This window comes from Palaemon carinicauda, chromosome 5, assembly GCF_036898095.1.
Source record: "Palaemon carinicauda isolate YSFRI2023 chromosome 5, ASM3689809v2, whole genome shotgun sequence".
NCBI lineage: Eukaryota > Metazoa > Arthropoda > Malacostraca > Decapoda > Palaemonidae > Palaemon > Palaemon carinicauda.
The window spans coordinates 69,906,671-69,924,410 of record NC_090729.1 but is presented as its reverse complement, the minus strand read 5'-3'; the positions used below and the strand labels follow the sequence as shown (position 1 = coordinate 69,924,410).

Sequence of the window (17,740 nt, the reverse complement as noted above, 5' to 3'; positions counted from 1 at the left end):
CTACTACACCGTTAACCTCGACACTGCGAGTAAAGGGTGTGAGGGTCTGTCTCGATCGCCGACATAAACGTTCCACAGGGGAGATCGGGAAGTCCAAGGCATTTCAGCATGATGGGAAGCAAAGGTAGAGGCCATCTTCAAACAAACACACACTGGAAGAAAAAGCAAACAAATTAAGGCTGCAATATGCGAAGACGGGACAGAAACGTCTGTACATCGTCTGAGCCAAAAGTGAAGTGAGGCAGCTCACCGGTGTGTGGAGGGGGGAGGGGTAGCTAGCTACCCCTCCCCTACCCCCGTGCTAACTAGCGTGGGGGTAGTTTAACCCTCGTTAAAATCTAATGGCTCGTCACTTCAGCTACGCCGAAAGTAAACCCTATGTAAATAGCGTGGTTTCTATTTCGGTTACGGAACAAAGGTATTTTTATTGTCACTTTACCTTAGAGACAGGCCAACGCAGGTGTATGCTTTGCTACGCAAGAGGAGACGGACAGTCGGCGAGGAGGTAGAGATGGTGACTGCGATAGAGTACTGTAACTTACTATTACTTACACTACGTAAACTTTAACCTAACGTAGCTTATTTATTTTTATAAATTTTTATATTTAATACTTTTTTTACATTTTTTTCTTTGTGATTTTTAATTTTCATTACTTTCACTCAATTCAATCTTAGTTTTCTTTGTTTCACTTTCTTTCTCTTCATCACGATCACTAGACCGCTTCGTAGATTTTTTAAAGAAACTATCGAGAAAATGTTGCTTGGTACGGCTTTTCAGAATTTTTCTGTAAGGGTTAATCAGACATCATCGAATTGTGAAACTACACGGCAGACCTGAAGTTTCTGTTGGTGATACTTATCAATGAAGTCAACCACTTGTTGATGATGTGCTAACATCTCTTTTATTGCAGCCGAACCTAAGATGTGCTTTACCTCCTCGATGTCCTCCGACTCACTCAACTGCGCTTGCAAGTAATCATTCTGGATGGCATGCAGCTCCTTGAGTTCCTTGGTGGTGAGCTCTTCATGATGCTCCTCGACGAGTTCGCTGATGTCATCTTCATTGACCTCCAGACCCATGGACTTGCCATGGGATACAATCTCTTCTACGTCTTCCTCTACGGCAAGCACAGGTTTAAGTTCGGGGCCAAAACCTTCAAAATCTCTGGGAGAAACAGCATCAAGCCAAAGCTTCTTCCATGCTGAATTCAGTGTCCTTCGAGTTACTCCCTCTCAAGCCTGATCTATGATCTTCAAGCAGTGCACGATATTGAAATGGCTCCTCCAAAATTCATGCAAGGTTAAGTTTGCGCTTTGCGTGACATTAAAGCACTGCTTAAACAAGTTATAGGGGGGGTGGCCATTTTGAGAATTTGAAGAGAAATCAGACAAGCAAAGGTAAAAAATCTTCTAATCCAAATCAAATTAAAGAATATCCAAAGCAAGATGAAAAAAAAAAGAGGGAGTCAACATCCAAAGTTTTGTACTTCACCAAAATAAGATCAACATTCACGAGAGCAGAATTCACGTGTCGCCGCTAGCGACGGCAGAGAATATATGAAGGTTCCTGGAATAGTTCCCAGGTACCTCGCTAGGGCACAGGGGTGGTACACCTGGCTATCCAATTGGCGATTGGCGCGAATTTAGAATTTTCTGCCGTGACGTCACAGACGTAAGCTATATATATATAACTACCAGGTAAGTCTTATGTTTAAAAACTGTTATTTACATGTTTCTGATAATTTAATGAGAAACTTCAGGCATTTTCCAAAAGAATGAGACCAGCCTGACCTCTCTATGACAAAAATTAAGGCTGTTAGAGCAATTTAAAAAAAAAATATATATAGCAAACTGTGCTCGAAATTTAACCTTACCTTAGGGGTAAAAGGGTTCATTTATTTTCAGGATTTTGTGTTTTTCGTTGTATACCCCCCCTAAATTGGCATACCAGCCGGGGCCCTTAATGTTCTATATGACACCTATGGTTATAAGAACAGGTGATGGCAAAGTGAGTAACAGTTTTCTCATAGGGTTTAATTAATAGCTGATTGTCATTACTGTTTAAAGTGTCGGTATTATTACAGTTTCATCCATTATGGGAAATCTATTATAATAATATATTTCCTGAGTAAAGCAAGTCTTTTGTAGTATTTCTGTAAAATATTATCTGTCGCAAATGCCTAGTTCTTTACATATCGACGATCAAACTCACGCTACTCATGTCTTCCTCCCAGATTTTTTCTAAGTCTGTTGTTATTGTTGACTGTGTCTTGTATTTGCTTAAATGAGCCCTGTAACCACTATAATCCGCAGACAAACTAGTCCACTATAAAGTCTTACACGTTTGGCCAATCACAGCGCCTTCCACTATGACGTCATACATGTTTGGCCAATCACAGCGCGACAATACATCATCTTTCCCATGCATTTCATTTCGTTCTTAGAAATGGAGGCCATAGCAAGCACGTCATCTCATGTTGCACAAGAAGTTGAAATTCCATCTTCTTGTCCTGACTGGTTCCTAACTTACAATGAATTTGTTGTAAGTTATTCGGGGAATATTGAAAACCTAGTGGATTTGTGCCAGAGACACAACTTAATTTTACAAAATATGTTATTTTCCTTAGTAAAATAAATTTTTGAATATACTTACCCGATGATCATATAGCTGCATCCCTGCTGCCCGACAGAAAAAATCCACGGGCGGAATACGCCAGCGATCGCTATACAGGTGGGGGTGTACATCAACAGCGCCATCTGTCAAGTAGGTACTCAAGTACTCGATGTCAACATAGAACCAATTTTCTCCTCTGTCCCACTGGTTCTCTATTGGGGAGGAAGGGTGGGTCCTTTAATTTATGATCATCGGGTAAGTATATTCAAAAATTTATTTTACTAAGGAAAACATTTTTCAATATCAAACTTACCCGATGATCATATAGCTGATTCACACCCAGGGGGGTGGGTAGAGACCAGCATTACAAGTTGACATTATGAGCTAAGTATTCCGTATTTCATTTTAGCAGTTATTCAAAATAACAAGCATAAAATAAATAAGTACCTGGTAAGGAAGACGACTTGAACAATTACTCTGCCTTTTTAAGTACGTCTTCCTTCCTGAGCCTCGCGATCCTCATAGGATGCTGAGCGACTCCTAGGAGCTGAAGTATGAAGGGTTGCAACCCATACTAAAGGTCCTCATCAAAACCTCTAATCTAGGCGCTTCTCAAGAAATGATTTTGACCACCCGCCAAATCAAGCAGGATGCGAAAGGCTTCTTAGCCTTCCGGACAACCCAAAAATATTTCAAGAGAAAGATTAAAAAGGTTCTGGAATTAGGGAATTGTAGTGGTGGAGCCCCCACCACTACTGCACTCGTTGCTACGAATGGTCCCAGAGTGTAGCAGTTCTCGTAAAGAGACTGGACATTCTTAAGATAAAAGACGCGAACACTGATTTGCTTTTCCAATAGGTTGCGTCGAATATATTTTGCAGAGATCTATTTTGTTTAAAGGCCACGGAAGTTGTGACAGCTCTAACTTCGTGTGTCCTTACCTTCAGCCAAGCTTGGTCTTCCTCATTCAGAAGGGAATGAGCTTCTCGTATTAACAGTCTGATAAAATGTTATTTTTATTAGTAAAATAAATTTTTGAATATACTTACCCGATAATCATGTAGCTGTCAACTCCGTTGCCCGACAGAATTCTATGGAGGGATACGCCAGCTATCACAATACTAGAAGGGGGTGTACTTACCAGCGCCACCTGTGGCCAGGTACTCAAGTACTTCTTGTTGACACCTCCTCAATTATTCCTCGGTCCACTGGTTCTCTATGGGGAGGAAGGGAGGGTCGATTAAATCATGATTATCGGGTAAGTATATTCAAAAATTTATTTTACTAATAAAAATAACATTTTTCAATATTAAACTTACCCGATAATCATGTAGCTGATTCACACCCAGGGGGGTGGGTGAAAACCAGTGTACAAGATTAAAGGATAGCTAAGTATCCCATATTTCATATAACAGTTATCTCAAATAACAATGAAATAATAAGTACCTGGTAAGGAAGTCGAATTGAACCGTTACTCTGCCTCTTTTTTAAGTTCGTCTTCCTTACTTAGCGCAGCGTTCCTCTTGGGAGGCTGAATCAACTCAAAAGGTGCTAAAGTATACAGGGCTGCAACCCATACTAAAGGACCTCATCACAACCTTTAACCTCGGCGCTTCTCAAGAAAGAATTGACCACCCGCCAAATCAACAAGGATGTGGAAGGCTTCTTAGCCGACCGTACAACCCATAAAAAGTATTCAAGAGAAAGGTTAAAAGGTTATGGGATTATGGGAATGTAGTGGCTGAGCCCTCGCCTACTACTGCATTCGTTGCTACGAATGGTCCCAGGGTGTAGCAGTACTCGTAAAGAGACTGGACATCTTTGAGATAGAATGATGCGAACACTGACTTGCTTCTCCAATAGGTTGCATCCATAACACTCTGCAGAGAATGGCTCTGTTTGAAGGCCACTGAAGTAGCCACAGCTCCCACTTCATGTGTCCTTACCTTCAGCAAAGCAAGGTCTTCTTCCTTCAGATGAGAATGTGTTTCTCTAATCAGAAGCCTGAATAGTAAGAAACTGAGTTCTTAGAACTTGGAAAAGAAGGTTTCTTGATAGCACACTATAAGGCTTCTGATTGTCCTTGTAAAGGTTAAGACCTTTTTAGATAGTACCTAAGAGCTCTAACTGGGCAAAGTACTCTCTTCAGATCATTCCCCACCAAGTTGGACAGGCTTGGGATCTCGAACGACTTAGGCCAAGGACGTGAAGGAAGCTCGTTTAGCAAAAACCGAGCTGCAAGGAACATGTAGCCGTTTCAGATGTGAAAACAATGATCCTGCTGAAGGCGTGGATCTCACTTACTCTTTTAGCTGTTGTCAAGCACACGAGGAAAAGAGTTTTTAATGTGAGGTCCTAAAAAGAGGCTGATTGGAGAGGTTCAAATCTTGATGACATAAGGAACCTTAGGACCACGTCTAGATTCCAGCCTGGAGTGGACAACCGACGTTCCTTTGAGGTCTCAAAAGACCTAGGGAGGTCCTGTAGATCTTTGTTGGTGGAAAGATCCAAGCCTCTGTGGCGGAAAACCGCTGCCAACATACTTCTGTAACCCTTGATCGTAGGAGCTGAAAGGGATCTTACTTTCCTTAGATATAACAGGAAGTCAGCAATCTGGGTTACAGTGGTACTGGTTGAGGAAACTGCATTGGTCTTGTACCAGCTACGGAAGACTTCCCCTTGAGACTGATAGATACTGAGAGTGGATGTTCTCCTTGCTTTGGCAATCGCTCTGGCTGCCTCCTTCGAAAAGCCCCTAGCTCTTGAGAGTCTTTTGAAAGTCTGAAGGCAGTCAGACGAAGAGCGTGGAGGATTGGGTGTACCTTCTTTACGTGAGGTAGACTTAGAAGGTTCACTCCTAGAGGAAGAGTCCTGGGAATGTCGACCAGCCATTGCAGTACCTCTAAGAACCATTCTCTCGCGGGCCAGAGCGGAGCCAACCAACGTCAGCCGTGTCCCTTTGTGAGAGGAGAACTTCTGAAGTACCCTGTTGACAATCTTGAACGGCGGGAATGCATACAGGTCGAGATGGAACCAATCCAGCAGAAAGCATCCACGTGAACTGCTGCTGGGTCTGGAATCGGAGTACAATACAACAGGAGTCTCTAGGTTATCGAGGTAGTGAACAGATCTATGGTTGGCTGACCCCACAGGGCCCAAAGTCTGCTGCAAACATTCTAGAGAAGGGTCCACTCTGTGGGGATGACCTGACCCTTCCGTCTGAGGTGATCTGCCATGACATTCATACCGCCCTGCATGAACCTCGTTACCAGTTAGCTTTCGATCTTTAGACCAGATGAGTAGGTCCCTTGCGATCTAGAACAACTTCCACGAAAGAGTCCCTCCCTGCTTGAAGATGTAAGCCAGGGCTGTGGTGTTGTCAGAGTCCACCTCCACCACTTTGTTAAGCTGGAGGGACTTGAAGTTTATCAAGGCCAGAATAACCGCCAACAACTCCTTGCAATTGATGTGAAGTGTCCTTTGCTCCTGATTCCATGTTCCCGAGCATTCTTGTCCGTCCAAAGTCGCACCCCAGCCCGTGTCTGATGCGTCCGAGAGGAGACGGCGGTCGTGTTTCTGAACAGCCAAATAGACTTCCTTGAGAAGAAAGCTGTTCTTACACCACGCGAGAGAAGACCTCCTCTCTTCGGAAACAGGAACTGAGACCGTCTCTAGCGTCATGTCCTTTATCCAGTGAGCAACTAGATGATACTGAAGGGGGGGGAGGTGGAGTCTCCCTAACACGATGAACAGGGCCAGCGATGAAAGTGTCCCTGTTAGACTCATCCACTACCTGACTGAGCATCGGTTCCTTCTCAGCATGCTCTGGATGCATTCTAGGGCTTGGAAGATCCTTGGGGCCGACGGAAAAGTCCGAAAAGCTCGACTCTGAAGATCCATACCCAAGGAGACAATGGTCTGGGATGGGACGAGCTGAGACTCCTCAAAATTGACCAGGAGGCCCAGTTCCTTGGTCAGATCCATAGTCCATATGAAAATCTCCAGACAGCGACGACTTGTGGGAGCTCTTAAAAGCCAGTCGTCTGACGGAGCCGGACACAAGATCATGGTACTGCTGCACAGTCTGTGAACTGTCAATCATGGGCAAGCGAGGAAGTACAGTGACAACCCGAATCTGTCTAGACTGTCTGGGTCGTACAGACAACTCCTTATCGGGTTGCTGAGGTTGCCGCACTGCGTCACAACAAGTCACTTCTGTTGGTTGTTGAACGTCTTCCCCGTGACACATTGACTCCGTAAACAAAAAAATCCTCTAACAAGGACTAAGCTTGGACTGCATGTCTTGCAACACAGCTCAAGGTCTATGGGAGCAGGTGTGGTAACAGACGGGATTAGCGACTGAAGTAGAACCATTACCTTCCCTGGAAGCATGTTATGCTTAAATAAAAGTCCATAAGAGGCTATGCAGCTAAAGGCTCCCTCCAAATGACAGAGTCCTCAAGGGAATATCAGAAGGAGGGAGAAAAGAACTTTCTCATCTACAGGGACTATATCCTAGAAAAGCTAAGTTCTCTCAGTGAGGGTTCACTGGTGCAAAAGCAGCAGACTAGAAGGCAACGTTATGAAACTGCTTGACAGTCTAGTGAGTTGGCAACAACCAAAGATGTGTGACTGAGAAGCATGCGGTAAGGTATGCAGAGTATGCTGTATGCAGAGCATGCTGTATGTAGAGCATGTTGTATGCAGAGCATGCTGAATGCAGAGCATGCTGTATGCAGAGCATGTTGTATGCAGAGCATGCTGAATGCAGAGCATGCTGTATGCAGAGCATGTTGTATGCAGAGCATGCTGTATGCAGAGCATGCTGAATGTAGAGCATGTTGTATGCAGAGCATGCTGAATGCAGAGCATGCTGTATGCAGAGCATGTAGTAAGCAGAGCATGCTGTAAGCAGAGCATGCTGTATGTAGAGCATGCTGTAAGGTAAGCAGAGCGTGTGCATGGCGTTTAACATTTCTCAGAAATTCCATGACCAGTGCTAGAGTGCTTTATGCATGCTTGCATGGGGTTTTAATATCAACATAATATTTACCTTACATTCATAACTCATGATTCATATTTTTGCCATATTTTGCGATATTGTTAAAAATATATTGCAAGGAATACAAATATATTTTTATAAGTAATACAAATAACCTCCATTATCATAAGGTTTGAAAATGGAGGTAAGGTATGCTGAACAGCAGAGTCAGAACGAGCTGGAACAACAATAGTTGTGGTTTCCTTCTTCAAGACTCTGTTGAGGGAACACCTGAGGCTCAGTCTGCAAAGGCTGAATAAAAGACAAGCAGAAGGAAGGCGCATGGGTGGAGGAGGCTGACTCCTAGCATGAGTGGTTGAACCCAAGGGTTGCGCTTGCTGAGCGGTTGGCGGAAGCGGAGTAGCAAGTTCCAGTTCCTGTGGTGTGAGCGGAGCGCGATGAGGTAGAGGCTGCGCAGAACAAGGTAAATGTCTCGCAAGCTGAGGCTCCTGAGGCGCAAGGCTAAGGTGTTGTGGTGCTTGCCTTGTGGAGGGTTGAGCTCGCTGCAGCGAGAGCTGAGGAGACTGACTCATGGACGGGAGAGGTTGTTGTACCTCAACCGAGTGTTGCATCACTGGTGGAGCAGCAAGTGGAGGCGGAGGAAGAGAGGTATAATCCTCCTGATCACATTGTAAAGGTTGCCTTAAGGAAGGCGGAGGCTGAACACCACTGGGAACAGCAAACTCAGAACGTGGCTCAACATCGTACGCCTGGCAGGTGGTACTGCGATCAGGCGGAGCGAGCGCAGGCGGAGGGAGTGTAGGCGGAGGCGGAGGCGGAGGCGCAACACTCTCAGCCCGACACTCACGCATCAAGTCCGAAAGCTGTGCTTGCATGGACTGTAGTAGAGTCCACTTGGGGTCGGCAGACACTAAGGTCTGCTGAGGTAAAGCCTTAACAGCAGAGATCTGTTGCGGCAGAACCTTACTCCTCTTAGGCGGAGTGCATTCAACTGATGACTGAGGAGAGTCAGAGCTAACCCAATGACTGCATCCGGGTTGTTGAACTCTAACTTCGTACGTCTGGCATAGGTCTGGAATTTACGTTTAAGAGGTCTTGAGACCTGAGACCAGCGTTTTCTCCCCTATATTTCTTCTGCACACGAGCAAAATAAGGGCTCAATCGTCTGCGGGTGGGAGTGACGGTCTCGGTAAGACACGCCCACAACCACCGAGGATACTTCTGTGCGCCGATCAAGGCCTGCTGAACCCTTTTGTCCTTCGACATTGCTTCTCCCCTGGGCTTGGGAGCTTGCAAGAGGTCCCGGACTGGGAGGACGACTGGCGCGCACAGAAGTACCCTCACGCACAACACTGACACACTTTGCGCTAATCACTTATCACTTTGATTTTCTGTTTGCACTTATTTCACTGAACTCGAAACTTTAAGTGGTTTGTACCTGAAACACGCAATTCTATCCTTTCTCAAAAGTTAGTAATTGCGAAAACAGAATTACAATGTAACAGAAAAATCTAATGAAAGATAAATAATTCAGTGGCTGGAAAGAGACTAAACACTAGATCACTCTAGAAACGTTTACCTTCTTCCCCTAAAGAGACTAGGGAGAAGAGCAAAAACGATAACAACGTTACTCGCTTGAATGAAACGTTTATCCTCCTCTTTCTCCCTCCGTCTCTATCTCTCTCTCTCTCTCTCTCTCTCTTGACTTAGAACCTGAGAGAAGAGCCCAATCATATATATCGTTAAAACATATTGTTAAAGGAAAAAACTGAAATATTTCCCAAAATGAAAAGTTCCTTTATTAGGATTAAAACCATTAAGTTAAGAAAGAATGAACAAAACGCTAGACACGGTTACTCTTACTGCAACGTGAAACCGTGAAAATTCTTTCTCTATCGTAACGATAGAGCGCAAGTTGAACGTTCTGAACGTCAACAACTGCAGAGACAAAACAAAACGTTAGTTCAACTTTGAAAACAGTACTAGACTATCAAAGAAATTCTTTCAAAGACATTAAAATAGCATAATATGTTAACAGGTAAAACCGAAATGACGGGCTCAATGTTAATTAACTTCAGTACCAAGAAAAGACCGCCTACTATTAGGAAGGTCGAATATAAACAAATATAAAAATTAATTTTAATAAGTTTATAAAAAAAGGAAGTTAATCGAAGAGGCCTATAAGAGGCGGAGAGATATAAAATAAATCTATAACTTTTGTTAAGCAAAATTAAGAAAGAGAGTCCATACTCTCTTAGACACCAACACTTCCGTCTAAGGGAAGGGTCGGCCATCAAAAGGCGAAAGAGAGCTCATACTCTCTTCGTCACCATAATTAATCAAATTAATTCCAAAAGCTAACTAAGCTAATATAGAAGTTTCCAGTAAAGTGACAGCCGAAATCAAAGAGGAATACTTCACCAAAGTCGTGAAAATACTCCAAGAACATAGCGTATCCCAGAACGTCTTGCCGGAAGCACGACAGAGGAATAATTGAGGAGGTGTCAACAAGAAGTACTTGAGTACCTGGCCACAGGTGGCGCTGGTAAGTACACCCCCTTCTAGTATTGTGATAGCTGGCGTATCCCTCCATAGAATTCTGTCGGGCAACGGAGTTGACAGCTACATGATTATCGGGTAAGTTTAATATTGAAAAAATAGGATAAAGAATTCTCTGACATAGGCAAAGATGGATTCTTAACTGAACACCATAAAGCTTCAGACGGGCCTCGTAAAGGTTTTAAAATAGAACTTAAGAGCTCTTACAGGACATGATACTCTTCCTAGTTCATTTCCAACCATACGATAAGTTTGGAATATCGAACGATATGGGTCAAGGCCGAGAAGGCAGCTCGTGTTTGGCTAGAAAACCAAGATGTAGAACATGTAGCCGTTTCGGATGAGAATCCGATGTTCTTGCTGAAGGCATGAATCTCACCGACTCTTTTAGCTGTGGTTAAGCATATCAGGAAAAGTCTTAAAGGTGAGATCTTTCAGGGAGGCTGATTGAAGTGGTTCGAACCTGTCTGACATAAGGAATCTTAGAACCACGTCTAAATTCCAACCAGGTGTAACCAAACGACGCTCCTTCGTGGTCTCAAAAGACTTAAGGAGGTCCTGTAGATCTTTATTGTTGGAAAGATCTAAGCCTCTGTGACGGAAGACTGATGCCAACATGCTTCTGTAACCCTTGATAGTGGGAGCTGAAAGAGATCGCTCTTTCCTCAGATATAAGAGGAAGTCAGCTATTTGAGTTACAGAGGTACTGGTCGAGGATACGGATACTGACTTGCACCAGTTTCGGAAGATATCCCACTTCGATTGGTAGACTCTAAGGGTGGATGTTCTCCTTGCTCTAGCAATCGCTCTGGTTGCCTCCTTCGAAAAACCTCTAGTTCTCGAGAGTCTTTCGATACTCTGAAGGCAGTGAGACGAAGAGCGTGGAGGCCTTGGAGTACCTTCTTTACGCGTGGCAGACGTAGCAGGTCCACCCTTAGGGGAAGAGTTCTGGGAACGTCTACTAGCCATCGAAGTACCTCGGTAAGTTATTCTCTCGCGGGCCAGAGGGAAGCAACTAGCGTCAACTTTGTCCCTTCGTGAGAGGCGAACTTCTGCAGTACCTTGTTGACAATCTAGAACGGAGGGAATGCATATAGATCTAGATGAGACCAATCTAGTAGAAAGGCATCTATAAGAACTACTGCTGGGTCCGGGATAGGTGAGCAAAGTATTGAGAGCCTCTTGGACATCGAGGTTGCGAAGAGATCTATGGTTGGCTGGCCCCAGGTGACCCAAAGTCTCTTGCATACATCCTTGTGGAGGGTCCAATATGTTGGAATTATTGTCCCTTCCTACTGAGACAATCTGCTAATACATTCAAGTTGCCTTGGATGAAACTCGTTACTAGTGAAAAGTCTAGACCTGTTGAACAGGAGAGGAGGTCACTTGCGAACTCGAACCATGTCAGAGAGTAGGTCCCTCCTTGCTAGGAGATGTACATCAAAGCAGGGAGTTGACCGTGTTCACCTCCACTACTTTGCCTTGAAGGAGAGACCTGAAGCTTTTCCAGGTCAGACGTACTGCCAGAAGCTTCTTGCAGTTGAAATGCATTGTCCTTTGACTCGAGTTCCATAATCCCGAGCATTCCCTACCGCCTAAGGTCGCACCCCAGCCTACGTCCGATGCGTCTGAGAAGAGAACGTGGTTGGGAGTCTGAACAGTCAGGTGAAGACCCTTTCAAAGGTAGATAAAGTCCTTTCATCAAGTCAGACCAGACTTATCTTCCGGAAACCGGGATTGAGACCGCTTCTAGCGTCTTGTCCTTTTCCAGTGAAGAGCTAGATGATACCGAAGAGGACGGAGGTGTAGTCTTCCAAGTGACACCAATTGAACCACGGATGACAGTGTCCTAACCAGACTCATCCACAGCCTGACAGGGCCGTGTTCCTTCTTCAGCATCTTCTGGATGGATAGCAGGGCTGGGGTTGATCGTCTTGTTCAGCCATGTCCTCATCAGAGGGTTCCTCATCCGAAACTGATGAGGAAACGGCAACGGAGTGGGCAACGTCTGACTCGCTGAATCCGGTCGCACTGGTGGATGCGTGACGGAGCTGGACACAAGATCATGGTACTGCTGCACAGTCTGTGAACTGTCAACCATGGGGACGCGAGGAAGTACAGCGACAACCCGAAACTGTCTAGACTGTCTGGGTTGTGCAGACAACCCCTTATCGAGTTGCTGAGGTTGCCGCACTGCGTCACAACAAGTCACCTCTGCTGGTTGTTGAACGTCTTCCTAGTGACACACTGAATGTCCATAACCACCTCCGAGAGTCGCTTAACGTCAACGTGCGACTGGCAATCCACACTGGGTCGCACCGGTGGAGGAACCATCTCAACTGGCGGACGTGAGTAGGATACCTCAGCGTCAATAGGGCGTACAACCAACCGGTAGGAAGGTTGTTGGCTAGAAGGTTCTTCTCCGTAAAAAAAAAAATCCTCTATCAAGGACTAAGCTTGGACTGCATGTCTTGCAACAAAGCCCAAGGTCTATGGGAGCAGGTGTGGCAACAGACGGGGTTAGCGACTGAAGCGGAACCATTTACCATCCCTGGAAGCATGTTATGCTTTAATTAAAGTCCATAGGAGGCTAAGCAGCTTAAGGCTCCTCTCCAAATGACAGAGTCCTCAAGGGAAAATCAGAAGGAGGGAGAACAGCACTTTCTCATCTACAGGAACCATGTCCGAGAAAAGCTAGGTTATCTCAGTGAGGGTTTCACTGGTGCATAAGCAGCAGACCAGAAGGCAACGTTATGTAACTGCTTGACAGCCTGTGAACTGTCAAAAACTGAACTGTCAACCACAACAGGTGCGTGAGGACATACAGCACTGGTGCATTAGTAGCAGACCAGAAGGCAACGTCATGTAACTGCTTGACAGTCTGTGAGTTGGCAACAACCAAAGCTGTGTGGGGAAGCCTCAACTCCTGACTGACTAGTCTGCTGCGGGCGAGTGGCGGTAACCACAGTGTGTTGCGGAGGCTGACACACCGTGTCAAAACACGGCAGCTTGTGGTAGCTCACGCACGGCAACGGAGTGCTCCATGTGTCTGTGGGAGTCAGCATAAGTCTGGCAGGGTAGACTGCGCATGGGTGGAGGAGCTCTCCCAACAAGAGTGTGGGAGCAGGCAGCCATGCTGGGCGCACAACCGTGGCAGGCTGTAGGCCAACGGGTGCATCATCAACCATCTCCGCAGTCGGAGTGTGGGAGCTGGCAACAACAAAAGCGGAGTGCTGGTGCGTGGGAGGGACTGCCGTGGGTTGCGGAGCATGCCGCATTGCGTCAAAACACGGCAGCTTGACAGCACCTTCCCACTGCTGATGCGGTAGCTCACGCATGTCAACGGAGGGTGCAGCATGAACATGCGTCTGGCAGGGTCGACTGCGCATCGGTGGTGGAGCTCTCACAGGTGGAGTGTGGGAGCAGGCAGCCGCAGTATCTGCTGAGCGCACAACCGTGGCAGGTTGTAGGTTAACAGGTGCAGTGTCAACCTTCTCAGCACGATACTCCTGCATGAAGGAAGCAAGCTGAGACCGCATAGTCTGCAGCATGGACCACTAGGGTCTACAAAAGACGGTAACAAACGGAGCTACTGTCCGTTGTGACTGAGGGTCTAAAACAGCTGGTGCGGCAACAGACGGAGTTACTGCCTGTTGCGGTACCACCTTGCCTCTCTTGGGAGGTGTGCAGTCGTCGGATGACTGCAGCGAGTCCGAACTGACCCAGTGGCTACACCTAGGCCGTTGGACTTGCGCGGAAGGGACCAACTTGCACTTAAAAAGCTGCAAGATTTGGTCCATGGTTTCTAAGAGAAACCTCTTCCGCAGACGAGGAATAAATGGGCTCTCTCGTCTTTGTGTGGGTGGGGCGATCACGTCGGCAACGTGTGTAGATACACCCGAAACCACGGAGGGAAACGTCTGTTCGTCGATCAAGGCCTGTGGAACCCATAAGTCCTTCGACATTACTTCTCCCCTGGGCTTGGGAGCTTGTAAGAGGTATCGGACTAGTGAACAACTGGCACGAACAGACGAACCCTCGAACGCAATACTGTAACACTTTGCGCATATCACTTTATCACTTTTGATTTTCTGTTTGCACTTATTTCACTGAAATCGAAACTTTAAGTGATTTGTACCTGAAACACGCAATCCTATCCTTCATTAAAAGGTAGTAATTGCGAAAACCGTTTTACAATGCAACAGAAAAACATAATGAAAGATAAAGAATTCAGTGGCTGGAAAAGAGACTAAACACTAGATCAAATAAACTACGTTTAAAATCTCTCACCGCATAAAGCCTGGGAACAAGAATAAAACTCTAGAAACGTTTTACCTTCTTCCCCTACAGCGACTAGGGAGAAGAGTAAAAAACGAGAACGTTACCCGCTTGAACGAAACGTTTATTCTCCTCTCTCCCTCCGTCTCTATCTCTCTCTCTCTTCTCTCTTGACTTAGAACCTGAGAGAAGAGCCCAATTATATATCGTTAAAACATATTATTTGCTAAAGGAAAAAACTGAAAGGTTTCCCAAATAAAAAGTTCCTTTATTAGAATTTAAACCATTTAAGCTAAGAAAGAATGAACGAAACGCTAGAATCGGTTTACTCTTACTGCAACGTGAAACCGTGAAAAACTCTCTCTCTATCGTAACGATAGAGTGCATGTTGAACGTTCTGAACGTCAACAACTGCGGAGACTAAACTAAACGTTAGTTCATCTTTGAAAACAGAGCGAGACTATCAAAGAAATTCTTTCAAAAACATTAAAATTAAAAAAAGTATAAATTCTTAAAAGGTAAATACGATATGACGGGCTCAATGTTAATTAACTTCGGTTCCAAGTAAGGACCGCCTACTATTAGGAAAGGTCGCATATAAACAAACATAAAAATTAATTTTTATAAGTTTATAATAAATGGAAAGTTAATCGAAGAGGCCTATAAAGGCGGAGAGATATAAAATAAATAGATCTATAACTTGTTAAGCAAAATTACCAAAAACCTAAACACACTTCCGTCTAAGGGAAGGGTCGGCCATTTAAAAGTGAAAGAGAGTCCATACTCTCTTCGTCACCAACACTTCCGTCTAAGGGAAGGGTCGGCCATTAAAAAGTGAAAGAGAGTCCATACTCTCTTCGTCACCATAATTAAATCTAACCAAAACGAGTTCAAGTTTTGAAATGAAGATAAAACCACTGCATAGCGAAAGCTCAAAACTGGAATAGTGTACTTCACCAAATCGTTGTGAAAACAAATCCAGTTAGGGACGGCGTATTTAGTAGGTTTTGCCTGTGGCACGACAGAGGGAAAATTGGTTCAATGTTGACATCGAGTACTTGAGTACCTACTTGACAGATGGCGCTGTTGATGTACACCCCCACCTGTATAGCGATCGCTGGCGTATTCCGCCCGTGGATTTTTTCTGTCGGGCAGCAGGGATGCAGCTATATGATCATCGGGTAAGTTTGATATTGAAAAAAAAATTGTCCTGCATGTCAAGGAACCTTCCCAACGGCTTCACGTTTTCCTCAAAGCAACAGCACATCTTGATGAACCAACAGTTTAAGGTAAGCTTCATTAATTTATAGAGCATATTATAATGGTGATAGTATAACGATGTATACAGCAGTACCATCACTTTGGATTTGGTTTGATGGATGTGTTAGGTAGTGGCTGTAAGGGGGGGGGGGGGGGGCTCGCAGGGGCTAGGCCTAGGTGGGGGTACAGGGCCCTAGGTAAGGTGGTAGTATTAGGTTTGTTAGTGTCCCGAAATTCACTGTGGCCTTGGGGGGGGGGGTTGCAGGGGGGAGACCCCCCCGGTAGGCCTAGGTAGGGGTACAGGGCTCCTAGGTAGGGGTATAGGGCCCCTAGGCTAGGTTAGGTGGGTTTATTAGGTTCAGTAGTGCCCTGAAAATCACTGTGGCCTTAGGGGGGGGCGGAGCCTCCCCCCCCCCCCTGGTAGGGCTAGGTAGAGGTATAGGGGGAGGGGTGGTGGAAGGATAAGTATTCAATTATTGCAAATATCATTTGACGCCCCCCCCCACCCAAAACCCCGGTTCCCACCTGGTGTCCCCCATAATTGTTGGGATGAAGTAGGGTCTTTCTGCATTCTGGAACAACTTGTTGTTTTAACTCCAATTACATAGTAAATCTCTAAATCGGATGGTTTGCGGTCAAAATAAACGTTAAATTCGTTGGAACTAAACTATTTCTGATGCAACAAATATATCTTTATTCCAGTTTCCCCATAATGGATGAAACTGTAAATTTACCAAAGTGTCTTACTTATGTTTGGCTTTTTTCGATAAACAATATAGAAATGCGTTAAGACAACGTCTAGATGGTTTGCATAGGCCTTCTGGGGCCAAAAACACAAATTGAAGGCATCTTCTGTGTAGTAAGTTTCTCACTAGTAAGTGCACTTACCATTCCTGTGTACGACCATGAGATATGTAAATTAATGATGAAAACTGTAATAATCTTGAATGAACAACTGTAGGAAATTTGGACAAACTTAAATCAGAAAATCTCAAACATACTTATGAGCTACGGTATACAGTCTTATCAGCTACAGAACAAAATTTAAGCCAATACAAACCAAGTAGGACTTGAATTTCTTCCAATCTAGCTCGGAGAGGTCTTGGTCCATCAACCCAACCTCCCCGATGGTCTTGCCATAAAACTGTATGGAAAATATGACTGCGTCAACGTCCGATTGCCGTCGCTGAATCGCCATAGTTGCTGTGGCCGATGTACACTCGTTCTCCGACGCCATATCTGTTTCCCCTTCGTTATCTCTTTTGTCACAAGACGTTTCTTCCGCAGAGTTGATGATACCGTACTTCATCGTTCCATCTGTTACTTTAACATGAAGTGAATGCCTTACGGTGTTCTTTTACGAACATAAAGTAAACAAAAGTACAGACGTCTCTGACCAGAACAACAAGAGTCTTCTCATGAGAATGATAGATCGTATACCAATTGTCCGATTTGCCGTGAGATGGTGAAATCCGAAACGATTAATATCATTATTGTTCAATTATCCTTTGTTATCAAGTTACTTTTTACTGAATTAATATATCTGAACTATTTAATTTCTAATATTTTCATATAAAAAGTTAAATTTAGTTAGTCAAGCATAATTTTATTTATGATTCGAGGTGAAATTAGAGGAATACGAACAGGAAAATACAGCTGGACTTGGCGCATGCGCAAAGACATCAGCTGTTAAACTGTAAACAAACAAAAGATCATAACAAACATTTAATAATACGTCATATTCTATATCAAAATATGGCGTTCATACATTGAGATCAAACGTAATCATGTATAACATATGTAGTGAATTTATATACTGTGACTTGAACAAACTTGTCTTTCTCTTTCATTACGTCCTACCCGAGATCATGCGCACCTGAGTAACAAAGTTCCTAAACACAGTGGTGCAACATTACTGCATCAATATTCAATAACACAATACTTGTGTTTCACATAAAGTATGCGTGCAGATTGGAAAGAATGTCAGTGTTAGTGCTACGTATTTTACGAAAAAAAAAAATTATTTA

The 17,740-nt window shown here is 44.5% G+C and overlaps 1 protein-coding gene across 4 annotated transcripts in view; it reads right to left on the bottom strand.

Moving 5' to 3' along the window:
* Nucleotides 1-17,161, bottom strand: part of LOC137641326 (next to BRCA1 gene 1 protein-like) — a 337,633-nt gene extending 320,472 nt beyond the window's left edge. For 3 of the 4 annotated variants that reach the window (XM_068373760.1, XM_068373761.1, XM_068373762.1), the window contains exon 1: nucleotides 16,774-17,160. In XM_068373760.1, the coding sequence (XP_068229861.1) occupies nucleotides 16,774-17,022 (249 nt within the window). In that variant the 5' untranslated portion in view covers nucleotides 17,023-17,160. Of the gene's footprint in view, nucleotides 1-16,773 lie in introns of all 4 variants that reach the window. The other variant, XM_068373763.1, reaches the window with a different exon arrangement.
* Nucleotides 17,162-17,740: the final 579 nt, after the last annotated feature.